Genomic DNA, 26,712 nt, shown 5'->3' on the forward strand with positions numbered 1-26,712 from the left:
TCTTGTGAGTGAATATTTATTAGGAAATGTACATGTGATGGTTTGCATATGCCTGGCCTAGGGGAGGCACATTAGAAGGTGTGGCCTTGTTGGATAGAGTACCTATGTCACTGGGCGTGGGCTTAAGACCCCCACCCTAGCTATCTGTAAGTCAATATTCTGCTAGCAGCCTTCAGCTGAAGATGTAGAACTCTCAGCTCTGCCTGCACCATGCCTGCCTGGATGCTACCATGTTCCCACTTTGATAAAAGACTGAACTTCTGAACCAGTAAACCAGCCCCAACTAAATGTTGTCCTTTGTAAAACTTGCCTTGGTCATGGTGTCTGTTCATAGCAGTAAAACCTTAAGACAGAAGTTGGTACCAGGGACTGGGGCATTGCTGTGATAGGCCTGACCATGCTTTTGTTTGGAGGAATGTGGATTTTGGGACTTTGGAAAGCAGTGGAATGCTTTTATTTGGACTTAATGGGCTATCCCAGTAGTAAGATGAAAACTTTGTTGGCGTGATTTGAACTGTGAAGACCTGGCCCAAGAGTGTTCAGTGGAGAAGAACTTCAGAATGTGTCCTAGAGACCGTTCTTTTGGTATTTTGGTGAACAATGTGGCTGCTTTTTGTCCTTGTCTGAAGAGTCTACCTGAGTCTAAGGTTTATATTAATTGCATTGCCAAAGAGAGTCTCAAAAAAGCCCAGCAGAGACTTTGTTCTCTGGTTAAGTCTCATGAAAAACATTTTGAACAAGCATAGCAAGCTTAGAAAGGAAAAATATGGTTCAAGTATTAAAGGGGCACCAGGAAGTGAAATGGAGCAGCTGAATCCTGTGTTCTAGGAGATAGCAGATTAAGGGAATGAGACTTTGGGGCAAGATCCTACCCAGCTAAATTTAGATCCAGGCATGGTGGGACACACCTTTAATCCCAGGAGATAAAACCAAGCAGATCTCTGAGTTCAAGGCCAGCCTAAAACAGCAAGTTCTAGGTGAAGGAAAACATAAATCTGGGCTTGGTGAACCACACCTTTAACCCAGTGCTTAGGAGACAGGCATGCAGATTTCTGAGTTCAAAGTCAGTCTACAGAGCAAGTTCCAGGACAGCCAAGCTTAGAGAGGTAGTCAGGAAAACTGAAAGCTGATAATAGAAAATGGGGGGCCATGTTCAAGCCCCAGCACACAGCAGAACATGGCAACTTCAGCCATGTGGCTCTGGCTTTAGAGTGAAAAACAGAAGGGACGACTGAGACAATGATGCTGGTTAGCTTCTGAGAAGTGTTTTCTGAAAGCACAAGGAAGCTGTGTTCCAGAGAAAGCCAAGGTTGTACCTTGTGCTACAGCTGTATTTGGTAATGTGTAAGAGCCCCTTAGGTGGTACTGGTTTTGAAGGCATGAAGGGGTCATGGGGAGCAGCTGGGACTTGGCACTGTGAGAGGCTACGGAAGGCCATTGGTGAAGGTGGAGCCACATTTGTAGTTGATGGCCCAGGACTGAAGGGGTCATACAAAGGAAATGAGGCTTGGCACCATGAAGAGGGCCTGTGAGAGGCTATTGGTAAAGCCTCGTTGCAGCAGAGACTCCAGTGAATTGGAGATACCTGTACCATGGCTCATCACCAAGAACAGCAGCAGCAGTGGAGTGGATCAACTTGAGCTTAGAGTGCTACAGAGCGCAGAGCTGGAGAGGTGAAGCCAGCCCTTTGGATGAGGCCAGAAGATCATGTGTGGATCCCAGACATTGAAACAAGAAGCTGTAACATTGAAGTTGCCTTAAAGACCCCAAGATGTTGGAGATGCCAGAGCTATGGGATATTTCATGAGGCATGTTGCTGAGAGGGAGTGGAACCAGCCCAGAAAAAAAAAAGTTTGTTGCAATAAACAAAGATGAAAAAGGAGTTGGAGATCTGAAAACATCATACATGAAGATGTTTGCCCAGCTGGTTTTCTGTCTTGCCTTGGGGATTACAGTTAAGTGACTGGGTGGATCTCAGAAGAGACTTTAACATTGTGGAGACTGCTATAGACTATAGGGACTTTGGAAGTTGGACTAAATATGCTTTTTATTTTGCTATGGCTAGATATGGCCCCCATGGACTCATGTGTTTGAACAAGCCTATGGGGGCCAGGAGTGGAATGTGATGGTTTGCATATGCTTGGCCCAGGGTGTGGCGTTATTAGGAATTGTGGCCTTGTTGGAGTAGGTGTGTCACTGTGAGTGTGGGCTTAAGACCCCACCCTAACTACCTGGAAGCCAGTGTTCTGCTAGAAGCCTTCAGAAGAAGATAGAGCTTTCAGCTCCTCCTGCACCATGCCTGCCTGGACGCTGCCATGCTCCCACCTTGATGATAATGGACTGGACCTCTGAACCTGTAAGCCCGCCTCAATTAAATGTTGTCCTTATAAGACTTGCCTTGGTCATGCTGTCTGTTCACAGCAGTAAAACCCTAAGACAGTACATGTGAACCATTGTGTGCAGGACTCCTTAAACTGGTTTTCTAGTCTTAGCCATCTAACCTGGTGCAATCTCATTGCAGGAGAATGACATCTTGGGCTGGGAGAAAGGAGCTTATAAGAAATGGGGAAGGAGTAAGAAAAAGTGTTCTGATCTAACGCTGGAAGAGATGAAAAAGCAGGCTGCTGTCCAGTGTCTGCGCTCTGCTTCTGATGAAGTAAGTTCCTGTTTTCTAATGCTTAGGGGAGTGCGGTATGCTTAGAAGTTTACACATGCAACAACTTGACAAAAAGAACCTAGAAATAAGCTACTCATCTTACCATAGAGAGGCTAACTTTTTTTTTTAATTTATGTATATGAGTACACTGTAGCTGTCTTCAGACACACCAGAAGAGGACATCAGATCCCATTACAGATGGTTGTGAGCCACCATGTGGTTGCTGGGAATTGAACTCTGGACCTCTGGGAGAGCAGTCAGTGCTCTTAATCGCTGAGCCATCTCCCCAGCCCTGAGGCTAACATTTTTACTTTATAAATTCTTTCATATCTTGAATTTTATTGTTTGTTTTTGTTCTTTTCATTTTGAGACAGGGTTCTACTCTGTATCCCTGGCTGGCCTGGAATTCAATGTGTAGTCCAAGCTGGCCTCAGGCTCACAGAGATCTTGCCTGCCTCTGCTTCCTGAGTGCTAAAATTAAAGGCATGCCCACCATGCATGGCCTTACATTTTGTCTTGTAAAATATATTTGTAGGCTGCTGGTGGTACACGCCTTTAATCTCAGCACTTGGGAAGTAGAGGCAGATGGAACTCTGAATTCAAGGCCAGCCTGGTCTACAGAATGGGTTCCAGGACAGCCTGGGCTACCTAGAGAAACCCTGTCTCAACAAAAAAAAAAAGAAGAACAACAAAATCCAAATATATATAAATATTTTTGTATCTGGTCGTACAGTTAGTGAGGCAGCATTGTTTTACACTCAGGTCTTTGAATGTGCTCACTGAGAGCTCTGCTACAGAGCTGTATATCCCAGCTCTGTGTCTTTCAAGAAGAAAAACAAACCAACCAACCATTATGTCATCCTGTTGGATTTCATCAAATAATATTGCACTAGTATTGTCACACAAGTCACTGCTCGGTAGCTGACTTAGACCTGATTTTCACTGTGCTGTCTGGATCCTGTGTGTGGTGCCTTTGTTGTACATTTGCTTCTTTTGGATACATTCCTAGAAGTGGGCTAGAACTTCTTATGCCCTGAGTACCATATTTGTTTATAACTCAGATTTGTGTTTTGTTTTTGTTATTTTTAGAAAATGAGCTTAGTTTATTTTTAAAAGATCTTTATATAAAATACATTCTGCTAAATTTGCTCTAGAATGTGATTGTCTGTTTAAACAAATACTATCAATTCATATTTTGTCACCCACTCTTAAGATTAAATCTTTGAAATCTAAGTACTCAATGGTTTTGTGATGAGATGGTGCAGTTTAAATGCTGTCACAGTGGAAGGCTGAACTGAGAGGGCTCCAACCTCCACTCTCTTCCTAAACCAAGGTGTCCCACCTGTGCTGGGTTAATGCTGTGCCTGGCAGTTTGCTTCATCTGATGACCTGTGTAGTTTACTCATCTGGCTGTATCTGCTGCACGTGCCTTACTTGCTCCATGTTAGTCCTTGTCCTAGTCCCTGTCCTGTCCTCTTATGCCCATCTCCCACAGTGTTCTCAGACAATTCACAATTGTCTATAAAAACCTGCTTTCCTGCCTGGGTATCTGATTATTCCTGGATGTCAACCTGACTACATCTGGAATGAACTGTAGCCCAGAATTGGAGGGCACGCCTAGGATCCAGATCTTGAGGCTGGAAGACGCAAGTTTCTGACCATGGAGATCTGAGGCATAGTGGCCATGAAAAGCTTAGGCCCAGGCAAGGTAGTACAAGCCTTTAACCCCAGGAGACTAAGGCAGGGAGTTCAAGGTCAGCCTGGGACAAAACAAGTCCCAGATCCAGGCGTGGAGGTACACCTTTAATCTGGGACACACCTTTTTCTGGAGGCCTACATGAGGACATTGGAAAAAGGAAGATTTCCCTCTTCTCCTGCTTGCACTTACTTGCCAGCACATCTGTTGAAACCTACTTCTTCAGGATTCCGGCTAATAGGAAGAGCAGGTGAAACAGCTGGCCTAAAGGACTGAGCAACCACTAGATTCTTAGCTTCCCATTCACAGCTGCCCATTGTTGGGTTAGTTGGACTATAGACTGTAAGACTGTAAGTCATCACAATAAATTCCCTCAATCTAGAGAGACATTCCATAAGTTCTGTGACTCTAGAGAACCCTGACTAATACAGTGTCCTTCACATCACCCTGGTCACAACTGCTAACCCTCGATTTCCATTGTTAAGTTGACTGTGCTGTCTGGATGTTAGGATGGGGTTTCTGCTTTCTTCTCTCTAAGAACCCCTCCATAATGGGAATCCTTCCCAGCTCTTTCTCTCTTCCTCCCTTGGACTTTTAGAACTGTAAGCTGCCTGAAGTCAGATGCCACATCCTCTGGGGGCAGTGCTGTGGACAGTGCTGGTCTCTCTCTCCCCTGAAGTCAGGACACTGCAGAATCCAGTAGCCCTGGCTTTAGGGAGGAAGTGTTTGTTTTGGTTCAGGATTTGGGGATTACAGTATATCATGGTGGCAAAGGCATGGTGCGGAGCAGATTGTGGGGCCAGGAGAACTTGAGACTTGGTTTGTTAGCTTTTGGAGGATTAGGAGGCAAAAGTTTGGCCAGACTAGAAGTCTTCAAAAGCCTGCTCATTGGCTCCATGTTCCAAAGTCTGCATAACGTTGTTAAATGGCACTGCAAGCCGGGGGATGTCATCATACCCATGAGCCCCTGAGGTATCTTCCAGATCCAGACCATAATATATGGTTCCATCATAGCTACCTACCATTGCATTCAAAGCTAGAACATCCTTCATCTAGTTTTTTTTTTTTCTTTCTTTTTTTTTTCGGAGCTGGGGACCGAACCCAGGGCCTTGCGCTTCCTAGGCAAGCGCTCTACCACTGAGCTAAATCCCCAACTCCCCTTCATCTAATTTTTAAAAAAAATAGAATATCTATAGGGATGAGATACAGGAATATCTCACTGAAGCTGTGGGCTGGAAGGTGACCCTGAACTAAGAACTGTGAACAGCAGATAAAGCTATTGTCCCTGATAACCTAAAGCCTCCCACTGCCCTTTTCCCTACTTGGGGGCTGTGATGGTTTGTATATGTTCAGCCCAGGGAGTGGCACTCTTGTGGCCCTATTGGAATAAATATGTCACTGTGGGTGTGGGCTATAAGACCTGCACCCTAGCTGCCTGGGAATTAGTATTCCACTAGCAGCCTTCAGATGAACTCTCAGCTCTGCCTGCACCATGCCTGCCTGGACTCTGCCATGCTCCTGCCTTGATGATAATGAGCTGAATCTCTCAACCTGTAAGCCAGCCCCCCAATTAAATGTTGTTTGTCCTTATAAGAGTTGTCTTGGTCATGGTGTCTGTTCACAGTAGTAAAACCCCTACTGAGACAGGGGCTGTTCCACTCTTTGTGAATTCCAGTTCTGCCATAGCATACATGTGGTGAAAGTGGCCATTCTAGCTGCAGCTCATCCTAACTTCTGGAGTATTCAATGTGTGTGTGTCCATCCCTATTGTGAGGAAGTGTGGTAGATAGACAGCAGAGAAAGATGGTGTGATTAGACAGTCACAGGTGTGGATCGATAAAGTGACAAGAGTGTGAACTCACTGTCTGGGTACTATTTTCACATTATTAGAGGCAAGACAACAACCATTCCAGCAGAGAACACTCATTGCTGTGGTGTTGTTCCAGCCAACACTGTCAGGGAGCCTGGCCTTCTTTTCCTGGGTGCACAGTTGGAACTGATATATGGATGGTCTAAGTGTCTTTAGTTTTCTTCTGAGAACCTCTGAAGTATTGGAGGGTTTGGAGAACAGGATAATAGAGCATGGCTTAAATGCTTGTAGCTTCTGGCTCGGACTGGACAGTGACCTGACTACTGGGCAAAGTGCAGACGGGGTACACCTGGGGAGGAGTGTGGGCGGGGTCGTGGATGGTTGGAGACATCGCATACCTTGAGGCCGTCTGAGAAAACAAAGCACAGCAGCAGCTGTCGTAGTGGCCCTGTGGCAGAGGACCCGGTTGGGCCCTGCACTGAAGACAGAGCTGGCCAGAATGTATGAGGGTAAAAAGGGAAAACAGTCCAGGAAGAAGACAAAAGGTCTGTGGTCTGAGTATTGCAGGGATGGAGTTTCCTGTGTCCGGGGAAAGGAGCCACAGGAAGGCACCCATCTGGTGGAGGAGTGTAGGCACCTCCTGGGAACCCGAGGGCAGGCGGCTGCACTTGCAGGTTCACTTGGCTGAGCGGCTCAGATAGTGGAATGCTTGCTTTCATGCTGCATATGGAACCTGGAGCTTCTCCCTCCAGGAAAGGTGAAAAATTGAGGTTTTTGCAGAAATTTCTGATCTCAAATATTAAAAAGCTGGGACCTGAGGAAAGAAAGTGGGAGCTGTGGTTCTAAAACCCTGAAAGTTCAGTAGCGAAGGACATGGAACGGGTCTGTGCAGGGAGCAGGGTGAGGGGCAGTTCCACAGCACTTACAGAGCTGGAGCCCCTTGCCCTCTCTCCTTTCCACGCTTACCTTCCTCACTTAGGATTACATGTTCTTCAGTCTCTTGTAAATGGCAGCAGACTACTTGTTTGCAACTGTTTTTCAACTTTAAGTTTTTGTTTATAGTCAGTCTTTTTTTTATTCTTAAAGAGTTATTAGTAATTAATAGCTTTGAGATATTCTCTTACTAATTGTGATGGTTTGCATATGCTTGGCCCAGGGAGTGGCACTGTTAGGAGGTGTGGCCCTGCTGGAGTAGGTGTGTCACTGTGGGTGTGGGCTTTAAGACCTTCATCCTAGCTGCCTGGAAGCCAGTCTTCTAGCAGCCTTCAGATGAAAATGTAGAACTCTCAGCTCCTCCTGCACCATGCCTGCCTGGACGCTGCCATGCTCCTGCCTTGATGATAATGGACTGAACCTCTGAACCTGTAAGCCAGCCCCAATTAAATGTTGTCCTTGTAACAGACACCTTGGCCATGGTGTCTGTTCACAGTAGTAAAACTCTAAGACATTATTGAATTTTTCAACCTTTCCTATCACTGTGTTCCTCTCTTCACATATATTCTGTGTGTGTGTGTGTGTGTGTGTGTGTGTGTGTGTGTGTGTGTATGTATGTATGTTGTTAAGATAATATCTTAATATATAGCTAGGTCTGGCTGTCCTGGAACTCACGGAAGCCCATCTGTTTTTGTCTCAGAAGTGCTGGGATTGAAGGTATGTTCCACACGCTAATAGGCTCTTGTATATTCTTTGCAGTACCTTTTCTAGTCTGTGCTGAACCATTAGCTAGACTGAAGTCTTAGACTCTGGTATTGACAAACTATGAACATGGCCAGGTGGAAATGTAAACTTTCTCTGTACAACAATTATCATTCATATTAGTGACCTTCCCTAGTCATACTTCATAAATGAAAATGTCTCCTCCAGCCAGGCATGGTGGGTCATATCTGTAACCACAGCATTTGATATGCTGGGACTGGAGGCTGGTAAGTCTAAGGTCAGCCTGGACTACACAGTAAGATCTGCCTCAAAAATAAATTAATTGGAGGTTGGAGATTTAGCTCAATGGTAGAGTTCCTGCCTAGCAAGCACAAGGCCCTGGGTTCAGTCCTCAGCTCCGGAAAAAAAAATTAATTAGTAAATAAGCAAGGTTTATGGTTTTTGTTTTGTTTTTTAGAAAATATCTCATTTTCTAGACCAGAATGCCCTCAAACTGGGCATCCTCTTATGCCATCTTGGTGGCTGGCATCTCAAACCTATGTCACTATGCTTGGCTGATGGCATTATTTTATCATCACTTTAGCAGATGTTGGTAACTTTTTAAGGATGTAGGGAAGGCAGTGCTGACCTGGGACCTGAGGCCCACATGCCTAGGCAGGTATTCCACACTAAGCTGTGTGCTTCCCCAGATCGAACCTCTCCTCTTGACGTGTGCACCACCCAGCAGTGTGCAGTCCTCCCTGCGTATGGCACCCGCTCACTCAGCAGATGCCTCTCCTACTCTGTATTAAAGCGCAGATGATGTTAGGAGCAGGAAGCACTCTGGAGGTCCTCCTGTGTTCATGATGGGACTATCAGTCCTCAATGGGGCCTTAGAGCAAAGAGACTTTCAGTTTGGATTTTAAATTCTTGTTCTGCTTCTTGGCGCTGAAGGCAAGAGTCTGTGAGTTGGCTCTGTGTGCTCCATCTTCTCAGTCGGTAGTCTTCTGTTTACTAGCTTAGCACTGACAGTTCCAAATTTTGTAAGGGTTTTCAAACCTTCAGCAATAAAAGTCTGAAGCTGGTCCTTGGCTCACTTGTGTGCTGTCACTAGTAGCCATTCTTCCTCCACCTTGCCTTGCTTTCTTTTCATTCCCCTTCCAGCTCTGCTGTAGAAATTACAGATGCTAATCCATAAAACTAGAAGAGCCCTGTGTAGTGTGGGACTAAAATGACTGTATTTGATTTCAACTCTGTAGGTTAGTAGTTTTGCTGATCTTGTTTGTGGTGTCATGCAGCTACAACAGGGTAGGACTGGTTCCTGTCCTCATAGGACTGGAGCTTTAGCAGGCGTGGGCTCTGGAGCGAGGAGTAGGTATTCTACAAGTACATGTGCCCCCATTACTAGTGTATTTTCATCAGGGCGTTGGAGAGCTAAGGAGCAAGTGCTGCCCAACATGATTCACTTATAGTACTGGAGTAAGGGACTATCCTCCAGCACTCATGTTCTGGAGAAACTGAACAGGCTGGACTGTGAGATATTGGGCTCCATTGAGAGAAAGCATGAGACTCTCTGCCCCTTGTTGGTGCCTGCTGACCAGATACTGAAGGGTGATCCAGCAGCAGAAAAACAGAGCAAATAAAAGACACAGTGATCTCTTACATTCTAAGCATGATAGTAAATATGAAACAAACTTAATGAAAGGCTTAGAGTATGCAACTGCAGCACTAAGGACAGAGGAACAGAGATGAGGGACCAACCAGCACAGGAAGTCCAATAATCAGCTACTACAATTAGTTTCCAGATGTGGAAACCTAGGCTGGGGTAGTGGCTTATGTGGGGCCATGTAGTTTACCATAGCTTTAGACCCCAAATCTCTTAGTTATCTCTTTGTGCCATGTTCAGGTGTAAATTAAGACTGTGCTTTCGGGCTGGAGAGATGGCTCAGCGGTTAAGAGCACCCGACTGCTCTTCCAGAGGTCATGAGTTCAATTCCCAGCAACCACATGGTGGCTCACAACCATCTGTAAAGAGATCTGATGCCCTCTTCTGGTGTATCTGAAGACAGCTACAGTGTACTTATATATAATAAATAAATAAATCTTTAAAAAAAAAAAAAAAAAAAGACTGTGCTTTCAGCCTGGCAGTGGTGGTGTCCACCTTTAATCCCAGCACTTGGGACGCAGAGGCAAGCAGATCTCAATTTGAGGCCAGCCTGGACTACAGATTGAGTTCCAGGATAGCCCAGGCTACATAGAGAAAATACTGTCTCGAAAAATGAAGCAAAACAAAAAAGAATGTGCTTTCAGACTGGGTGCTCTCCAGTACGGCTTAGAGTTACCCATCTCATACTTGGAGACTATCCAGTAAAATGAGTTCTCCATGAAAGAACAACTTAAGATGTTTAATGCAACATGAAGTCTTTGGGTATTGAGAAGGCAGACAATAAGGAGACCAGGCCAGTGATCTCTTTCTGACACAGCTTTAAATTGAGAAACACAGGAAACCTGGAGAGAGTTGGGAGATGTCTGAGAATTCTGAGGAGTAAGAAGAAAGGAATAAAGGAAAAACTCCTAGAAATAGAAGTTATGGCAGCTGTAAGCCATGATCAGACTCAGTTTACATCATCAAGTAACAGGCCAACCTTGTCATACAGCCACCCACAGAGAAGGCCAAAGAGGCCACAGAGAGCAGTCCCCAGGTCCTTTGTCTGCTAGAGGCAGTCTTGGTGTTGAGCAGGCTAACACTGAGTGAGAGTGCTCCAACTTAGCCTTTCAGGTCTGGCTCCAAATCCAGGTCCTCAGACACTGAGGGCAGTTTTGAAGGAGTGAACATACAAAATTTAGAAATGACACTGGTCTTAAGTGACCTGGGTGACAATAAGCTCTGTCTGACAGGTGCATTATCTGTGTGAGCTAGGTGAGCTTTGGGAGAGAACTGGAGAAATAGGCATGTCAATGTGTGTGGCAGGGCAGGAATTCAGGGTCAGGTGTGGAGATTCCAAACCAAATTCCTACCACCTAACTCTGTTCACAGAGAAGAGACAGTACCGTGTGACTTCCAGGAGGACAGGTCCTTGTTTTCCACGTGACCTGCCTGGCATGTGGTCTCTCTGTACAGCTTGTACACTGGGTAGGAGTTGATGGTTGTCGAGTGAGTGTCGAGCCTTGCTTGCAGGGGCTGCCTTCTAAGTAGCTCCTGGAACATGCCCATCCTGCTCATGGCTCCACTGCGCATGTTACAGTGCTCTTGCTCCATAGAGCACTTCCCAAATGTTTGACATTTGATGATTGAGTTTGGTCACAGTGAGGAGAGGCCAGGCAGGGTACCTCAGCAGAGCCACAGGATCTTGTCTCCACAGGTGCTCCTGTGGGGTTTCCAGAACATAGGTACACATGAACCTTTGCTCCTCCTTTTTTTTTTTTTTTTTTTTTTTGGTTCTTTTTTTGGAGCTGGGGACCGAACCCAGGGCCTTGCGCTTCCTAGGTAAGCCTCTACCACTGAGCTAAATCCCCAGCCCCCCTTTGCTCCTCCTTAAGACGCTTTTAGATGAGTATTTTCCAGCAGTCCTATGGATATGATAGGCTACCACAATATAATTACTAAGATTTTTAATATCATTGTATCATAGGTAGAAATGGAAATGAAATTTCTTAGTAACAGTTTTAAATGAACTCTTTGGAACTTGCCCAGCATACGATAGTACCATGGATGACTTTGTACTTCTCAGTTTGCTATTAGGATACCATGGTGACCTAATGATTATTAGAAATAATAAGGAGAGTAGGTTCAGTCTCTAGTACTGCTTTTAAAAATGTTCATGGTTTTGGTGGTATGTATCTCTGTATATATGTGTGCATTCACATGTTTAGGTAAAAAAAAACACATTAACTAAGGAAAGAAACCAGAAACCTGGCCTGTAAAGCTTGCTTTATACACAGGAAGGAGTAAGGCACTGTTTCTTATACTGCTTATATTTGAAAACAGGTATTTTTATATATAAAGATATATACTCTGTCTATGAATGAATGATAGTATACTATGGATTGTTTGTCTATATATATTGCTTTCATGTGTAACTAATTGTGTGTCTATAGTTTATAGTAACTAAAAGATAATGTGAGTGTTCTGCTCACAGGTTGTCATGGTCATTCTGCAGGCCTGGTAGCCTATTTTAGAGGTTGAATGGAGTTTGGTAAGCAGTCCCCAGAGGTTCCATGTTCTGCACTGGAGATAGCCCCAGGTTTGCAAGGAGTGACATAGGCTTGCTGTACAGGACAGTATGCGGCGTGTCAGCTGACACCGTGTTAGTTTCAGTATCCTGGAGAAAGGGACTATACTTGCGGGCCTCATCACACCTTGACCATGATGGTAAGCAGTCCTTAGTGATGAGATTGTGTAGTCTTCCACTGTTGAACGTATTGTCTGCCTGCTTTTTAGAGCTGTAAGTAAGAGGCAGCTGTCCTCTGACCTATTTTCTCTTCCTCCTCTTAAAGACTGGGATATTCTGCAGATAGAAAGTAACTGTGGGTATTTACAGTTCACCTTCCTAACTGAAATCTGTTTCTTGAAGCCAAAACCCTGTAAAGGGGGCTTTTTTTTTTTTTTTAAAGAATATCTGCTATACTTTGCTGAGTCATTTTGAGTTCGGCAAATGGATAAAGTTTATTTTTAGCCGTTGGAAGCGCAGAGCAGAGGCACAGGAACTTGGGTGGCACTTCTGTGTGCATCTGGCCAGCTGTGTCCTTTCAAAGAGACAAAATCCAACTCAGATATAGCTTGTCCCTGAGTAAATTCAAAGTTTCTAAGGAACAGTGTAACTCTTCTGTCTATTGTATAATAGTTTTCTACTTTCTTTTAAAAAAATGAGGATTTAGAATGAGTGAAAGATATGTACTTGTGCTATTTCCAGTGTACATTTTCTTTGAAACTTAACTCATTTTATCCTTAGTACCAGATCCTTTCATGCCCTCTTGGTATGCACATGCCTGTGGACTGTATTCTTTCCTAGTACACTTGTTGGTCTTGGGCATTGAACTCTGATTGTCTGCTTGGTGGCCAGTGTCTTTACCACCAGCTGAACCACCTCATTGGCCCCTTGCGTTTCTTTATAGAAGTGTGGTTGTGTCTGTCTCTTAAAATAACCTACAGCGTCCATGTGTGCTTTCAGCATTGACCTGTTATCTATGGCTCTTTCTGTTGGAGTTGTGAGAGTTCTCATTAGAAGACAAGGAAGGGAAGGGAGGAGCACCTGCTTTGTTTTCTTTAGGCTGTAATCTTCAAGAGGACTAAGGTTCTGTAACCCCTGTGTCAATTTGTATAAAACCATGATTATAAAGAATCTTGAGGTTGTTTTGGGGTGACTAACTTTTGACTGATGATGGACACTTAGATCTTGGACTGCTTTATTGAGCAAGACAGAAGCCTCTCTTGGAGACACATTCACATTGCCACAATTTATCAGTAAGTCCCACTTAGTGTCCTTCATTAGTAAGATGCTTACGCTAGGTTGGCTTTACATGTTTTTAAGTTTGACTGTTTTTAAACTTTGGGATTCATTTAAGAATTGATAATGTATTCCTTTAAGACCCGTGGTCGTCAGTAGTGACATAAAATACTGTCTCCTGCACCTGGCAGTAAGCTGACTGTCTTCTGTCTCACACAGAGCTCTGGAATCGAGACTTTAGTAGAGGAGCTCTGCTGCAGACTGAAAGACCTACAGAGTGAGCAAGGTGAGCACACTGGGGCAGCCAGAGCATCCTCCTCAGTGCTGAGTGTGTCAGCAGGCCAGCATTCCTCATCACCCTCAGCTCTGCAAGAGGCTTCAGTGAAGGCCTGAGTGGCCACATGGGGAATCCCTGCTCTTGAGGAGGGCTGTAGTCCATGGGTAACTTCTCAGGCTTCACTTGAGTGTTTTGGGTAGGACAACTTGCCAATGACTGTATTTTCAGTCATTTAGGCTTCTAAGACCTCTGCAAGACCTCAGGAAGTAGCTGCATACTCTGAAACGTTGTTCCTGTCTTTGTCAAGGTCATTGTGTAGCATACACTCTTGAAGCCTTCTGTTAAGGGCCCACCTTATTTTTAATTTAAGGCAATATCCTAGACAGGTTCAGTGGACACCCTTTGTTTTCTGTTGGTACTGAAGCACAGAATTACTGAGCACTGCTTACCTACATGTTATGTCACAGATCTAACTGTAATGAGGAGTTTTCTTTACAGATTAGTATTTGTCAAAATGAGTCAATACAAAGTCCATGAGTCAGAATTTTGAGAGAAAATATTTTTGGAATCTGAACAGATGTTCACTCCTTCTGGTCTAATTAATAAGTACACGGGGAACTTCACGATCTCAGTTAAGAACCTCCACAGTGTGGCTTTGTGATAAGATAAAGGGCTCTCACTCAGCCTGCAGCCCATTACGTATGTAGGTTAGCCAAAGAGTGCCTTCTGCATACTCAGTGGGTCAGTGTTTATTAAAGACACACCCACTAGCATGGAGTTCTCTCTGTAAGCCACAAAAGCCTATATCATATCTGATTAAAATTACTTGAGAAATGTTTTAAAGTTTGGTGTTTAACTGGTTATATGTTAACTTTTTCTGAATTTTTGTCTTATAACAGAAGAGAAGATTCACAAAAAGTTAGAGGGTTCTCCTTCTCCAGAGGCAGAATTGTCCCCTACAGCAAAGGATCAAGTGGAAATGTATGTAAGACTGTGCTTAGTATGAAGTATGCATTGTTAGAACTAGTCTCTTTACTGCCACATGGTTTCCATTTCTGTCACCTGTATGATGTCTTACTGAAGAAAACACATGCATACTTAGGTGTTTCATTTATAGTGAGAGTGAAAAAGTGAGTAAAATGGTCTAATTGTTTAATGTGTCTACAGTCAGTGTTTGTGAAGGAAGCAGGACAGCTGCTGTTTACTGAGCACTGGCAGCATGTTAGAAACTGACAGTCTTTGAGACCGAGGTGAGAGGTCATCCCGTACACAGAGAGCTGGGTTTACATTATCCCACAGAGGACCTGACCAGACCTGTTCCCTGTATCTTTAGTTCTTCTGTTGTGAGCGATTGATATTAAAATCATCTGTACTATAAACAGACTTCCTTGCTATACATTCTATTTTAATCTTCTGAATCTCTAATGAAGAAAAAAGTTGCATTCATTTGGTTATATTAAAAGTGACGTTCTCAGAGATTAGGAACAAAATAAAAAAAGTACAAAACAGTGCATTAATAGTTTAATATCAATTACATGCGGAAGTGATAATGTAATTCTGATGTTTATTAGAATTAATTATCAGAATTAATTTCACCAGTTTCTTCTTAAACTTCTAATATCACTGCTAGGATGTTGAAAATTATGAATGGGATTAGAGAGATGATTCAGCAGTTACGAGCACTTGCTGCTCTTCAGAGGATCTGAGTTCAGTTCCCAGCACCCGTGTCAAGTGACTCACAACCACTTGTCACTCCAGCTCCAGGGAATCCATTGTTTATTTTTCTGGCCTTCTTGGCTAATCTCACATACAGGCAACATGTGTGTACACACACACACACACACACACACACACACACGAATAAAATTAATTTTTAAAGAGAAAATAATCTATAAAGCTTGTAATAATTTGTACTATACAGCTTTAATACGCAGTCACATTCACCACCTTTGTAAACATGGCCTTTGCCACTTAGTGTGTGGCCTTGGTGTTGTGTCCAGATGAGCAATGCCCTCAAGAGGCAGCCTAGCTTTAAACATCCTTTGGGGATCTAGTCTGCTCTCACATCTCCAACGATTGCTAGTTTTTCTAGCAAGTCTTTCTGTGGTCTTCTAAGCATGTTTAGGGGATTATGGTCCAATCAGGCTTTCATCCTGGAGCACAGCTTGTGTAGGTCTCACCCCTCACAGTTCACTAAACCCAGCAGCCTCACTCATGACCAACAGAGTAAAGGATCCCTACTGTTGCTGAGTGCCTGCAAAATTGCCCAGCTCCATGCTGTTGCCCTGATAATATAGCAGGAGTGAGGACAGAATGAGTGATGGTCCGACTCATTCCTCCTGCGTTAGAGCCAAGCTCGATTGTGTACGGCCTGAGGGTGTAGAAAGTAAGCAGCAGAGCAGGCTCCATGTGGAAATGGCTGCAGAGTTGTAGTCCTGAGTCACCTGCTCAGTTGCTCTCAGTGCCACTTCTTTCCACTCTTAACCTGCTCACTGTCTTAGAGGGAGGAAGAAGACTAAAATATCAAATAGTGAGCTTAAGGTCATAAGCATTGTAAGTGACCAAGATCAGAGTCAAGTTCAGACATTTCCTACTACCTTCCTGTTACCTTGTTTTTGTCATTTGTTCCAAGATGAAATTGAAGCTTTGATGACAAATCTTACATATTTTCACAGTATTTGCATAGTGCCTCTCACGGTCCAAGCAGTGCTAAAGTGCTTGGTGTCGGGAACTAATTGTAATGCACAGCACAGTTTCCTGTTTGGTAATTCATTTCAAATTATCACTTTCTTGATGGTGTGAATGCTGACACTAGTGATCTGAAGTGCCGTCTCTCAGGTTAGCATTGCTGCCTCTGTGTAGATGGTGACTGTCAAATGTGGCTTGCTCTTGAACTCTTCCTCTGTTTTGCAGGTACTATGAAGCATTTCCACCACTTTCTGAGAAGCCAGTTTGCCTGCAAGAGATCATGACCGTGTGGAACAAGTCCAAACCCTGTTCTTACTCTAGCTCCTCTTCATCATCCACAGTCCCACCAGCAAGCACAGATCCATCTTCTCCAAAAGACTGCAACAGTGAGAGCGAAGCCGTCAGAGAGAGAAGCAGTGCCGCCTCCATCCTCACACACGAGAAAGCCCAGAGCAGAAGCAGACACGAGGAGAACAAGTTGAGCCACAGCACCATCGAAGAAAAGCCTGCCTTGTACAAAAAGCAGATCCGACACAAACCTGAAGGGAAGATTCGCCCTCGCTCATGGTCATCTGGCTCTAGTGAAGCAGGCTCAAGTTCAAGTGGTAATCAGGGAGAATTAAAAGCATCCATGAAGTATGTTAAAGTCAGACACAAGGCACGAGAAATTCGAAACAAAAAAGGGCGGAATGGGCAAAGCAGGCAGTCACTGAAGCATTGCGGGAAGGCAGAGAGAGGAGTCCATGCAGGCAGCAGCAGTAGCAGCAGCAGCAGCAGCAGCAGCAATGGGTCCATCAGGCAGCTGTGCAAGCGGGGTAAGAGACCAGCAAAGGAGACAGGAAGGAGCGACTCTGGGAACACTGCAGTGAAAGACCTGTATGTGGAGAGCAGGAGCAACAAAGAGTACAAGGAGGAGCCACTGTGGTACACAGAGCCCATTGCTGAGTATTTTGTTCCTTTGAGTAGAAAAAGCAAGCTAGAGACCACATACCGGAACAGGGAAGACACAAGTGCTCTGACAGCAGAGGCTGTGGAAGACTTGTCTGACTCTGTGCGTGGTCTGTGTATCAGCAACAGTAATATCCATAGAACATACCTCGCAGCAGGCACTTTCATTGATGGTCATTTTGTAGAAATGCCTGCAGTTATAAACGAGGATATTGACCTCGCTGGGACCTCATTATGTTCTCTACCAGAGGACAATAAATATCTGGATGATATTCATCTATCAGAACTAACACACTTCTATGAAGTGGATATTGATCAATCCATGTTGGATCCTGGTGCCTCAGAAACAATGCAAGGAGAAAGTCGGATTTTGAATATGATTCGACAAAAAAGCAAGGAGAATACAGATTTTGAGGCAGAATGTTGCATAGTGTTAGATGGTATGGAGTTGCAAGGGGAACGTGCAATATGGACAGATTCTACCAGCCCTGTGGGTGCTGAGGGCTTCTTCCTGCAAGACCTTGGCAATCTGGCTCAGTTTTGGGAGTGTTGTTCATCTAGTTCTGGTGATGCTGATGGAGAGAGTTTTGGAGGAGACTCTCCAGTTAGACTCTCTCCTATCTTGGACAGCACGATACTCAGTTCACACATGCTTGCTGGCAATCAAGAGCCCTTTTCCAATATTAATGAAGGATCTGGTATAAACTCTTGTTTTTCAGTATTTGAAGTGCAATGCAGTAACTCTGTTTTACCATTTTCTTTTGAAACACTCAACTTGGGAAGTGAACATACAGATTCTAGTGCTAATATGCTGGGGAAAACACAGTCTAGATTGCTAATATGGACCAAAAATAGTGCCTTTGAAGAAAACGAACACTGTTCTAATCTTTCAACAAGAACTTGTAGTCCATGGTCCCATTCAGAAGAAGCTCGCTCGGACAACGAGACGCTAAACCTTCAGTTTGAAGAATCGACACAGTTTACTGCAGAAGATATTAATTATGTGGTTCCCAGAGTCTCGTCAGATTTTGTAGATGAAGAACTTCTAGATTTTTTGCAGGATGAAACTTGCCAGCAAAACAGTAGAACTTTAGGAGAAATTCCTACATTAGTTTTCAAAAAAAGATCGAAGCTAGAATCTGTGTGTGGTATTCAGCTAGAACAAAAGGCAGAAAGCAAGAACTTTGAAACTACACAAGCATGTGGTGAAAGCAGTCCACATGGAGATGGCTACAGCTCAGGGGTTATTAAAGACATTTGGACAAAGATGGTGGGTAGGAGTTCTGTGGCTGCAGCAGAGACAGAGCGAGCTGGGGAGGAGTTGTTTTCCACAGACGTAAGTAACTACTGCTGCTGTTTGGACACGGAGGCGAAGATGGAAACCCTTCAGGAGCCCAGTAGGGCTGTGCAGAGATCAGAGTATCATCTCTGGGAGGGACAGAAGGAGAATGTGGAGAAAAGAGCATTTGTCTCTAGTGAGCTGTCCAAGGTGGATGGTGGTGACTACACCACACCCTCTAAACCTTGGGATGTAGCCCAAGATAAAGAGAACACATTCATTCTTGGAGGAGTTTATGGAGAGCTCAAAACGTTCAACAGCGATGGGGAGTGGGCAGTTGTACCACCTGGTCACACAAAAGGGAGCTTGCTACAGTGTGCAGCCTCTGATGTGGTGACAATCGCTGGTACAGATGTCTTTATGACCCCTGGAAACAGCTTTGCTCCTGGTCACAGGCAGCTCTGGAAGCCCTTTGTGTCATTTGAACAGAATGACATGCCGAAGAGCGGGGAAAATGGATTAAACAAGGGGTTTTCTTTTATCTTCCATGAAGACTTGCTAGGAGCCTGCAGTAACTTTCAAGTTGAAGATCCTGGGCTTGAATACTCATTCTCTTCCTTCGACCTAAGCAATCCCTTCTCACAAGTTCTCCATGTAGAGTGCTCATTTGAACCAGAAGGGATTGCGTCTTTTAGCCCTAGTTTCAAGCCGAAATCAATCCTCTGCTCTGATTCAGACAGTGAGGTTTTTCACCCCAGAATATGTGGTGTCGACAGGACACAGTACAGGGCTATTCGAATCTCTCCTCGGACTCACTTTCGCCCAATTTCTGCATCTGAACTCTCCCCTGCAGGAGGAAGTGAGTCAGAATTCGAATCTGAAAAAGATGAAGCAAATATTCCCATTCCTTCTCAAGTTGATGTATTTGAAGACCCACAAGCAGATCTCAAACCTTTAGAAGAAGATGCAGAGAAAGAAGGTCACTACTATGGAAAGTTAGAGCTCGAGTCTGGGAAGTTCCTTCCTAGGTTAAAAAAATCTGGAATGGAGAAGAGTGCTCAGACATCACTGGATTCCCAGGAGGAGGCAGCAGGGATCCTGCCAGTGGGAAAACAAAGTCAGTGTTTGGAATGTAACTTTAATGAATCTCTGGGAATAAACTTAGAGAGCTCCACAGCAAACTGTAAAATAATGACACAATGTGAAGAGGAAATGAATGGTTTTTGCAGTTGCAAAGCAGGTTGTCAGTTCCCTGCTTGTGAAGATAATCCAGTTTCTTCAGGACAATTGGAAGAGGTATGTGTCAGTATTGAATAAGGGGTTTGATCAGACCTTAATGAAAGGCAGCCTTATCACGCAAGAAAAGTGAGGCTGAATTACTGGGAAATTAATTTAAAAATATTAGAACTTAATTCTTAGTTTACATTTAAGAACTTAAAATGGATTTGCTGTTTACAGATTTGAAGTAAATGATTGACCCTGCATGAAAAAAAAAACATAATAACTCTCAGGATATGAAGTTCTTATGTAAAATGCGTGTAGTGTGGATAAAACATAAGGCCTGTATGTAAGCATTTTATCTCTCAGAGTCAGGGAGCCAGAATGTAGCTGTGAGTAAAGAATGTTGATCAGTTTTATTATAGTTGTGTATTCCATGTAAAGAGCTTTACATCTGGACACCATGCTCTAAAGTGTGTTGTGGTTCTTATTTAAAGTGACCAAGTGAAGGGAAATCTGTTCTCGGTGCTCAGCGAGAAAGGACTCTGGGTGGGAGTTCCGTGTGGAATCACTAGGTGATGTTAGTGTCAGCACTTTTGTTAATGGAGTCATTGTTCCCTTTGAGTGTGTGTGTTTCTAGGAAGTCCCTTGAAGTTAAATTGGATGCACCAGGATGGACCCAGCAGTAGGCTGTTCCATGGAACAAAGCAGAGCTGCCTGTCCACTTTATCCGATGCTTAGTTGACATAGCAGTGCCTGGCTTTTTTCCAGAAGCAGGTTGTTAAACAGTGTTGGAGGCAGTCTCAAGTCCTAACCACCTGATGGAGGTGGATATGTGTTGTCCTTCCTCTCATCTGTCCTGCTTACTGGCTCCCCCCATTCTGTGAGGTTTTCAGATCTAACTCCTTCACTGATACCTCCCTAAATCCTGTTCAGTCCTCATCCCACCTCATATCAGAATTAGTTTCTACCTTTTCTTAATTTATCTGCACTCTCAGCCTCTTTTTGTAATTGCATTTTCCATCTCATGAGTTCCTTGCCTTTTGCTTTTTTCTTTGAGGGAAGAGGGTGGTACTTGACTATTGGCTTCTATAACTGGGCACTGGGCACTGACTCATCAGAGGCAGAGCCCCTGGAAGTGCAACTGCTTGCCTTTGAATAGTTGCAAAAGCCTCAGGGGAACTTGAGGATTGCTGCTCTAGTTAGCATGCTCTTTGGTCTATGAAAGGCCAAGTTTAACCCCATCGGATCCCTGAAATCTGAACTGTTAAGGAAAGCCCAGCAATATTGTTAGCCTTTATGTGCTGTTGTGTTGCCCCCATTTTCCTCCTTAAATGTTCCTTTATGTACTTTGTATTTCACCTGGTTCCAGATTGGGAAGAAAGAAAATGAGGAAAGAAGCAAGAGTCTACCTACTACTACCATATTCCTTCGCTTTCTAGTATGTTGATGTACCTCCGTGTTCTCAGATTTGGGTTTTGGTTTTGTTTTGTTTGTTTTTTGTATTTTTTTTTTTGAGAGGTTTAGCTTGCTGCAGACTTATGGGGACACCATGAGAGTATGGGTGCTGTCATGCTGTCAGTGTCACTGCAGGTTGGAGCTCACTTCATATAGCTGGCTTGAGGAACAGAGTTGACAGTGGCTTGAAGGAACAGTGCGGAACCAGGCTGAGGCTAGGACCTGTGTCTATCTACCCATTGTAATCCCCAGGTCAGTTATGAGGAGTGCCTAAGACTGGCTCCACTTAGGCCAAGGCCGCCTTCTTCCATGCAAGAGAATGAAAGTAGAGGATTTTCCTTAGAATTAGCAGTTAGGACCATGGAAAGAATAGGGTTTACTTAAAAGTTGAGTCAAAGGGGTTGGGGATTTAGCTCAGTGGTAGAGCGCTTGCCTAGCAGGCGCAAGGCCCTGGGTTCGTTCTTCAGCTCCAGGAAAAAAACAAAACAAAACAAAACAAAAGTTGAGTCAAATTGGGCAGACATGATTTGAATGCTTATTATGTGCCTGTCACTAAGGGAAGAGCCTTACTGTGTGGGGTGCCATCCTTGTCAGTGAGAAGTTTTAGTGTGGGCAAGAAGGCCAGTTTGTGAATTGGAAATGGGCTGTTCATATGAAGTTACAGGAGGCATACACACAGCGATGGCTCTTCCCACCGTTGTGGTAAACCCTGCCAAAAGTATTCTCTACGTGACATATTTCCCTTGTAACTGAAATGGCCTTTATTGTAATCACCTTGCCTTTTATTTCTTATGTACTGTTCCATGTATGGTTTCACAACAGTGTACTTGACCAGTTCCTTATCTTTTAGGACATCGGGGCCAGTGTAGTTGTGGGTGATGCGGTAGGTGGAGCAGTTGAAATGAGCCCTGACGGCTGTGGGAAGGGACGGTGCAGGTGTTTTGAGCTCACCTGGACGTGTAGGCGCGGAAGGAGTTGAGGCAGACCGTGTGAGCAGGCCAGGCGGAGAGCCTGCCCTGCAGAGCTGTGCGGTTGAGTACTGAGAACAGCTCACCCAGTGATAGCTAAAGGCAAGAACTAGCACAGAAATATGCGTGTCCTCTTCTCTTGGGCAAGTAAAAACTTGCTTGCTTAATGCCAAGCCCTTTGAACATAGAAAACCAGATTCTTACTCCCTGTCTGTAAGGACTTTCCAGGAGATAAGCTTTTTGTCCCAGGATATTACACTGTGATGGTCAGCAACCCTGGAGGTTGGAGAGGTAGTAAAGGTCATTCTGGCTTGTGGCACACATCCTTCCTGTACCATTTGTCAGTGTTGTCCTACCAGAGAGCCACAGAGACTGATGTCCTCACCTGATAGCTAGAAATATGTAGACTTCACAAAGAGACTGACCCTGTCCCAACGTGAGGATCAGACAGCTCTCTGCTGGCTCTACGCCCCCAAAAGTGGAGAGCAGCAGCAGGCCCTTCCGTCTCCAGTGGCTCCTCTGATCTGCACTACATGTCTTTAAAAGAGAAGGCCACAGAACACTTTCTCTGTCATCTGTGACCCAGTGATGAAGAAGGACCAGTGGGAAAGGGCCACCGGGCCTCAGCACCTTCCTTTTCAGCAGAAATAGACTCTTTAGTGGGAGTGTGAACTGTAGAGCTTTATCCCTCGACTGCTAGCTTCTGAAGAACTTCCAAAAATTGCTAAAACATGTGTGGTCAGTCTTTCTGGATGGAGCTTGTGCCTTCCCTCCCTTTTCATTGTCCTGGTCATTCATTGCATGTTTGGAGTTCCCTCTGCCCAGTGCTGTTGCAGGTGCTGGAATCATTAGCTACGAGCCTGTGTGGAGTTTTCCTGTAGGCTTGAGGCTAACAGCAAGCATGCTAGGTTAATCCATGTGAGGATATAAGCAGCATTTGAAGCAAGGCAGAGTATTGGATGAGGCACTGAGTGAATGGAGAGTGCTGGAAGCAGCTTGCTCTTGTTGAGTAAGGAGCCAGGCAGGCTTTCTCCCAGAGCCCTCCTTGAGTATGTGCCTGGGCAGGAGCAGCTTCTGTGGATGGATGTTCTGCCTTTTCCTAGTTCTCCTGTTCTTCCGGTGTGTGCCATCCCCTGGGTCCATCTCAGGCTGGTCTTCAACTCACTCTGTAACTAAGGGGTGATCCTCCTGCCTCTCCCTCTCAGTATTCTTTATATTCATTGAATTAAAACATTAAACAGCCTCAGATGAGTGAACTGTTGTGGAGTTTGCTGGAAATAACTGAGTGCATGGTGTCATGAAATGTACATATTGTGGAATACGGATGGCTGCTGCAGTATAAAACAGATAGGAAGTCTTAGCCATAGGAATTGGCACCAAGTGGGGGATTCAGAAAAGACTCCTCAGATAATGCGGACTCAGACAAGAGTCACAGCAGGGTGAAGAGAGGACTTGATGTGCTGTGGAATCAGAGACATCCTGGGAGCCAGGTTCTGTAGTTTGTAGACAGAGTGCTCTGCCGAGAGATGCAGAGACATCCCAGGTAACAGTCTTGTCCTTAAGCTTCCAGGGCTCTCACATCTGACTACATCTTGGTGTGTACCCAGTTCCTTCTTAACTGGCCAGACCTGTTTCCCTCACCGCACCTGTCCTTGGTTGACTCTGTATCTCTTTCACTTCACAAGGGGATTGGACAATACTAAGTAGTACAGTTAATCACACAGATAAGAACTCAGCAACCTGCTGCCTCCTGTCTCCTCAGAATTCTATGGGATGATAGAGAAGACTGACCCCTCTGCCTTACTGCTCTAAGTAGTACCAGCTCGAGTCCCAGAGTTCATTAGGCCTTCACATGTTGTAAAGTGGTATCAGGACCTGGTCCCCACTTCTCCCGCAGCCTTTGTACACTGCAGCCTTCATTTGCCTTTAGCTGAGCCTTCAGAGGACCTTGTGCAGAACTTGTGCTGTTCGTAGACCACACGGGGAATAAGAAAGGTTAACTGACTACTCTGGGCAGACAGCACAATTTTCTTTCAGTTCTAAATTTGGAACTATTTCTAAAAAGTCATATTGCCTATTTAATGCCCAATATATGTCGATCTAATCCTTGAAAACTTACTAGATGATGCCGTTTTAGACCCATACAATAATTTACAGTTCAAACCACAACAAAACCCCTTTAGAAAATAAATGGTTGTTAGCTCTTGAAACAGTTTGGGTTTTGAACTTGCACAAGTGATGTCATGGAATTGTACACAGTTTGCATTCTTGCATTCTGGCAAGAGCATAGCATAAGGGCTCACGAGGTAGAGAAATGTGGAGAGCCCAGGCTTTGCCCTGGGGAGCTGGTGGCAGGCCTCTCAGGCCCAGGGAAGAAGGGGGCCACCACCAGCATACCAGGATATATTTGTCAACAAATGTTGCCTGTGAGGTTCATGACCATTCCAAGGACTTGTTGGTCACCAGTGACAGCTTCTGATAACCCATTCATTTTTACTGTGTAGGAGGGAGAGCAGGGTCTGAGCAGCCTTGAACATTCTACTTGCAAGGGTGGAACCTGTCTCTCCACGGCACCTCAGGCTCAGGCCTGGGTCACTGTTGTGCTTCAGTAGTTGAGGATTTCCTGGCTGCTGCTTTAGGTCTTAGAAGACATTTTTGTCAAGATTTTGTTCTACTTGGAGTTGAAGTACTTCTTAAGAAGGTTTCATTTATTTACAGTAAGGCCTTTTTCCTTTGCCTTATCCTGAACAATGGGAAACTTTAAATAGATTTTTTTAAACTCACCAACCTAAAGTCACTAGGTATCTAGTGCTTCAGCTTTCTGTCTGTCCTGAGGGTTTGTAAACATGCTCTATGTTTGGCTTCATCTAAACAGTTTCCTGTACTGAACACTGATGTGCAAGAAGTAACAAGAAATCAAGAGAAGCAGAGCTGGTGGGAAAAGGCTTTGTACTCTCCCCTTTTTCCCACGTCAGAGTGTGAAGGTAAGGAGACTGTGTCACTATTCTGTTCAAATTTCTAATTCGCCAAGGGTCTTTGGATGTGGATACAGTCCAGGAAACAACAAAGCAGTTCCTATGGCCAGCACTCTGTTAGATCCTTGGGACGCCTAAATGATTGCAAACTGGATCCTGCTCTTAACCCTAACCCATAGGCTGGCGGAAAGGTTTGGAAAGTCATTAGAAGCATAAATGGTATGGACCTTTGATGAGATATGTATAACCGTCTTGACCGTCGAAAAGGGAGTCCTCAAGGTAATCTTTGTGCAAAGACCACAACAAGCTGTGAGGCAGGTTGAAAGAACCAGGTCCCGTTGGGCTCAGTTAGTTTGAAGATGAGCCAGAAAGTCTGATGGGAAGGAGCCTACAGGTATGAGAGCCTGGCTTCTGGCTCCAGTTTGGTGTTGGTTGTGTAAAGGACTTGTTTGCAGGGTGTTCAGGTCAGATGTGTGCTGGAACACGTGTAGCAACAACAGAGACCAATTTTAGCTGGGGAACTAGGAAGTGGGAGCAGCATGGGGAGACTTGCAGTGCTTGTACCTGCCTCCTGAGCAGCAGGAGGGAGTTAGAACAGGTTCTCAGTCTGAGTTAGGAAGTGCAATGAAGTCACTCTATGGCTGGGGTCACTGTACATGAAGAACCATATTAAAGGGTCTCAGCGTTAAAAAGGCTGAGAACTACTGCTGTAGAGAGAAGGGTAGTGAGGGGGCCTCTGCTGTGCCAAGGAAGATGCCAGGGCTGTAGGAGTATAGATCCACCTGATCCGTCTGAGCTGGATGAGTTGAAGGCACAGGTACAGCGAACATTACAAGTCAGAAATCCCCATAGCTGTGCCTCAGAAACTCCTCTCCATAAAGATGGAGAAGAGGAAGAGGTGTATCACCATGTAGCAAAGAAGCTGCTTTCTTGGGGGTGTTTATTAGAAGTACTGCATCAGTTTGGTTCACTTTGTCATTCATTAGTAGGAGCCCAGTTCCAACTCTGAGCTCTGCACCTTGGATGTCCAATCTGTTGGCAGGTACTAGTGAGTGGATGTAATACTTTTGTATGAGTATGTGAAATGTTGCATAGGGAAGCTTGGTGGAGAAGGAATGGTAGCCAGTCTTCTGAATACAGTTCTGAGTTCAATCCCTGTGAAGCTCCCTTACAGTAACCGTATGAAGTACTCTTTCTGTTGCCTCACATGGAGGTTATGCAAAAGGATAACTAGCTACTCAATCCCTTGAAAAGGACTAGACATTCCTGAAGCTTCTAGTATTAGAAATGGTTAGTAATCAACATGTGCTTCCCTGGACACTGGCTAACTAGATATTTGAACATCCCAAGGGAGAAAGACTATCTCTTTGTTGAGTCTGGTGAGGAGACAGGGTGTGTCCGGCTGAGACCCCTGACCTAGTCACTTCTGTGTATATGTGTCTCTGATCAAAGTGCTGCTCTGGGGATATATAGACACACTGGCTGCCTGTCCTGGATGTGTCTTCTCAATGGGGTCTGGAGGTAGGGTACAGACCAGCACAGCAGCTGGGATTGGAGGAGCAGTGTGGGGTAGAGCATAGATAGCACGGTTCAGGAGTGTGGTAGGGACAAGGCTGGCTAGGGTAGAGACTACAGAGGGCTTGGTCGCTTTCTCCAG

The 26,712-nt window shown here is 44.7% G+C and overlaps 1 protein-coding gene and 1 long non-coding RNA gene across 5 annotated transcripts in view; one reads left to right on the plus strand and one right to left on the minus strand.

Annotated features, from left to right (window-relative positions):
* Kiaa0232 (KIAA0232 homolog) overlaps positions 1 to 26,712 on the plus strand; it is a 64,784-nt gene that overhangs the window by 32,285 nt on the left and 5,787 nt on the right. For 2 of the 4 annotated variants that reach the window (XM_087584312.1, XM_087584313.1), the window contains exons 3-8: positions 2,522 to 2,656; positions 13,464 to 13,530; positions 14,421 to 14,502; positions 16,435 to 19,732; positions 21,027 to 21,095; positions 24,956 to 25,064. In XM_087584312.1, the coding sequence (XP_087440438.1) occupies positions 2,522 to 2,656; positions 13,464 to 13,530; positions 14,421 to 14,502; positions 16,435 to 19,732; positions 21,027 to 21,095; positions 24,956 to 25,064 (3,760 nt within the window). The remainder of the gene's footprint in view (positions 1 to 2,521; positions 2,657 to 13,463; positions 13,531 to 14,420; positions 14,503 to 16,434; positions 19,733 to 21,026; positions 21,096 to 24,955; positions 25,065 to 26,712) is intronic. The other 2 variants (NM_001109388.1, XM_087584315.1) reach the window with 1 other exon arrangement.
* Positions 8,200 to 11,493, minus strand: LOC148001402 (uncharacterized). The gene is made up of 2 exons (XR_015637489.1): positions 9,927 to 11,493; positions 8,200 to 9,716 (listed from the first exon to the last, which is right to left on the minus strand). It is a non-coding gene; the product is annotated as an uncharacterized LOC148001402 (long non-coding RNA).

This window comes from Rattus norvegicus, chromosome 14 (genome assembly GCF_021556685.1).
Source record: "Rattus norvegicus strain SHRSP/BbbUtx chromosome 14, alternate assembly SHRSP_T2T, whole genome shotgun sequence".
In the NCBI taxonomy this organism is placed as follows: Eukaryota; Metazoa; Chordata; class Mammalia; order Rodentia; family Muridae; genus Rattus; species Rattus norvegicus.